The sequence below is a fragment of the Lygodium microphyllum genome, chromosome 18 (assembly GCF_053477565.2).
Source record: "Lygodium microphyllum isolate KBCC chromosome 18, Lygodium_microphyllum_v1.1.10, whole genome shotgun sequence".
Classification (NCBI taxonomy): domain Eukaryota; kingdom Viridiplantae; phylum Streptophyta; class Polypodiopsida; order Schizaeales; family Lygodiaceae; genus Lygodium; species Lygodium microphyllum.
In genome coordinates this window covers 43,649,373-43,652,328 of record NC_141152.1, presented here as the reverse complement: position 1 = coordinate 43,652,328, position 2,956 = coordinate 43,649,373, and the positions used below count along the sequence as shown (strand labels likewise).

The 2,956-nt window shown below is 37.1% G+C and overlaps 1 protein-coding gene across 1 annotated transcript; it reads right to left on the bottom strand.

Annotated features, from left to right (window-relative positions):
* Positions 1 to 344: 344 nt before the first annotated feature.
* On the bottom strand, positions 345 to 2,666 carry LOC148020813 (uncharacterized). Its single transcript, XM_087698177.1, has one exon. It carries the CDS (start codon positions 2,664 to 2,666, stop codon positions 345 to 347), a length of 2,322 nt encoding a protein of 773 aa, XP_087554303.1.
* Between the last annotated feature and the right edge of the window lie 290 nt (positions 2,667 to 2,956).

Genomic DNA, 2,956 nt, shown 5'->3' with positions numbered 1-2,956 from the left:
TGTACAATACAATTTTTCCTTTCAATTTTTACTATACATATTAGATTTAATCAACTCTATTATGAATCATATCGACTCTATTATGAATCATTGATATAGCTTTTACTATCTATTCTCGATAAACTATGTAATCATACCTATTTTCATGTATCTTTGGTAAGAAACTTCAAAGTAATAAATGAGACTTAAATCTTTGTATTCTTACAAGCTTTAACAACAATGTTAATATCTTTTTATTTGAATTGTATGCAAAATAACAATTTTCAAATCTCAAGTCAATAAAGAAAATAAATTAGAATAGTTCATACAAGTGATAAAATAGTGAGAGGCTTGAGCACAACTATCTAACTTGTGGTATGGATATCAACATCCCGATGAGCTTTCAAGCTATCCCAAGTAGAGTAGATCGCATCCCAATCTACCTCTCTTGGATCTCGTGTGCCATTGTAAGAAAGAAACATAAGCTTGTTAACATTCTCCAAGCTCAATCGATTGCGGTCATTTGACTTGATCCGGTTCATCTTGGAGAATCCCCTTTCACAATTGACTGTGCTTGCAACAATAACCAAGCAAGCACGCCAAAGCTTCTTCATCTCACCAAAAGACTGATCCCATTCAATATCATGTGCACAAAACTGCCATGCCATATGCATACTCTTTCCAGGACATGCTCTCTTCAGTTTTGCCATGAACTCTTCATATTGCAACTTACACATATTCACATTCACTATATCTCCAAACTTTTCCAACAATGGCCTAATCCATATAGCACCCATGTTGAAAATACCACGTACATCCTCTGGATAGTCTCTAGGGCTAAAGATTTTGGTAGCCTCAAAAAGCTCCAAGTCACGAAATCGAGCATGCAATGAAGTTATCACACTACGAAGAAACTGTCTTCCAACATCAATACAAGCATCCCATGTGATAAGATCCTTGGCTGTATCTTTATTTCCCAAGACATTGATATGCAGTGTATGCTTATCTATCAGTTGTGCACCATTTTGAAACACCATGCAACCATCTTTCACTTGCCCAAAAAACTGGGTAATATGCTCAGCACCTCTACCAAACTCACCTGCAAGAAAGCGAGCTTGAAGAATATCGATTGTAGTCACAAGCTCCGTGCCAATTGTAGTAATATCCACATGATCAACTTGGAACTTTTTGTTCAAAACATTCAAATGATGAAGTACATCTGTCAATAAATGAAGAAAAAACTGAACTTTAAAAGAGGTAAAGGAGGTATACAAATCACATTTCTCTCGCTTCCAAATTCGCAAGAGCACTGGCATCAAAGTTACCATCCTCTTTGTTACTTGCCCACGTGATAACCAACGAATGTCATGCATTCTCAAAATCTCATGGGCTGAAAGATGAAACTCTGAAGCAAGGTCCTTTACCTCTTCATGTCTCTTATAAGAGCTATTCACCCATTTGTAAGCCTTCTTTACTGCCTTTTCCACAACATCAAAAATAGGAAATCCACCCAATGCATCTTTTACTGCCAAAGCATCTCTATGTGCAATGCAATGAATTCCAACCAAATGAGGTACATCTCTCGCAAAACGTGCAACCAATCCATTCTCCATGCCCATCATAACACTACAGCCATCAGTGGCAAATCCCACCAATTTTGATTTTGATAAACCATACATGCATAAGAACTCTGAAAGTGCATCGTATAAAGCAGCTGCAGTTCCATTTCTTGTATGAAGCAACCTAATGAAGCGATTGCATACATGACTAGTTTTTGTCAAATATGTTATACACACAATCATATGATGGTCATTAGAGACATCTGTACTCTCATCTACCATCAAGGAGAAGAAAGGACTCTCAATAATTTCACTTTTAACCATCTCATAAAAGTGTGTATAACATGCCTCCAAGAAAAGCAAAGAAGATGTGTATGAAAGGTAGGATGCATAACAATTCTCAATAGGAACATTTGGTGTTCCAAGGAATGCCAATTCCTCGACATTCTTTTGAAAATCACACAAAGATTTATCCCTAATGGAAATGAAATACAAAACTTTCAAAAGAACTTTTACACGAGATACCTTTTTATCTACTGCATTAGAGTCCATCTTTTCAAGATGCAAGCTCATAGGCACCATAGATTTCCTTTCTTTTTCAACCCATAGAAATGCAGCCTTCTCATGCTCCTTCGATTTCTCGTGAGTCTGTAATGATGGCCTTTGAAGTACTGTACTCCCAACAGTAGCAAAAGCATTACTCATTCGAAATTGTATGCAATAGCTACAAAAAATCCTTTCTTTACCATAAGCATCATGCAATGAATAACTCCATGGATGATATGTTTTCCAATGCTCTTTGTAAGAGCGTTGACCTTTCACTTTTTGAGGTGCACTACCCTCATAATCGAGGGTGGCATCTACATGAGCAACATATTGCTCTCTTACCCCATCAAGACTTCTCATAGCTTCATCAAAAGAATCCACACTTTCACTTGCATCCCCTATAGGCATGTTTAGATCCAAACTCACATTTATATGAGTAGATGCAGTAGGTGTGTCAGATGTGGGCGGAGGTGCAATCGATGAGGCACTTACAAGCATGGAATCTCCTTGAGCAACCCGTTTCCTTCGAGCAAGTGCTAGAGATAGAGTCAATTGACTCAAATCCCTCTTAGGACGACCCATATCTATAATATGGATGCAAAGAGTTAAGGTATGCTAAAGTTAAACACTCCAAAGTCCAAATGGTAGTGGACTGCGACAAATACTAGCAATCTTTAAAACTTGAGATTTAAAAATTGGTAGAATGTTGAACTCATACCTGCTCAAAGTTTCGATGAAGACTTGATTTAAAGTTAGATGGTATACTCTAATATCAATCTGCCCTGTAGGCTGCAAGGCAAAGACATCTATCTAAGATTAATAGTCTTAGATTTTGAAAGTCTCTAAGCTCAAGAATTGTATGTTCAAATGTA

Coding starts and splice junctions, on each gene's coding strand:
- LOC148020813 (XM_087698177.1), bottom strand. CDS start 2,666: ATGGGTCGTCCTAAGAGGGATTTGAGTCAATTGACTCTATCTCTAGCA.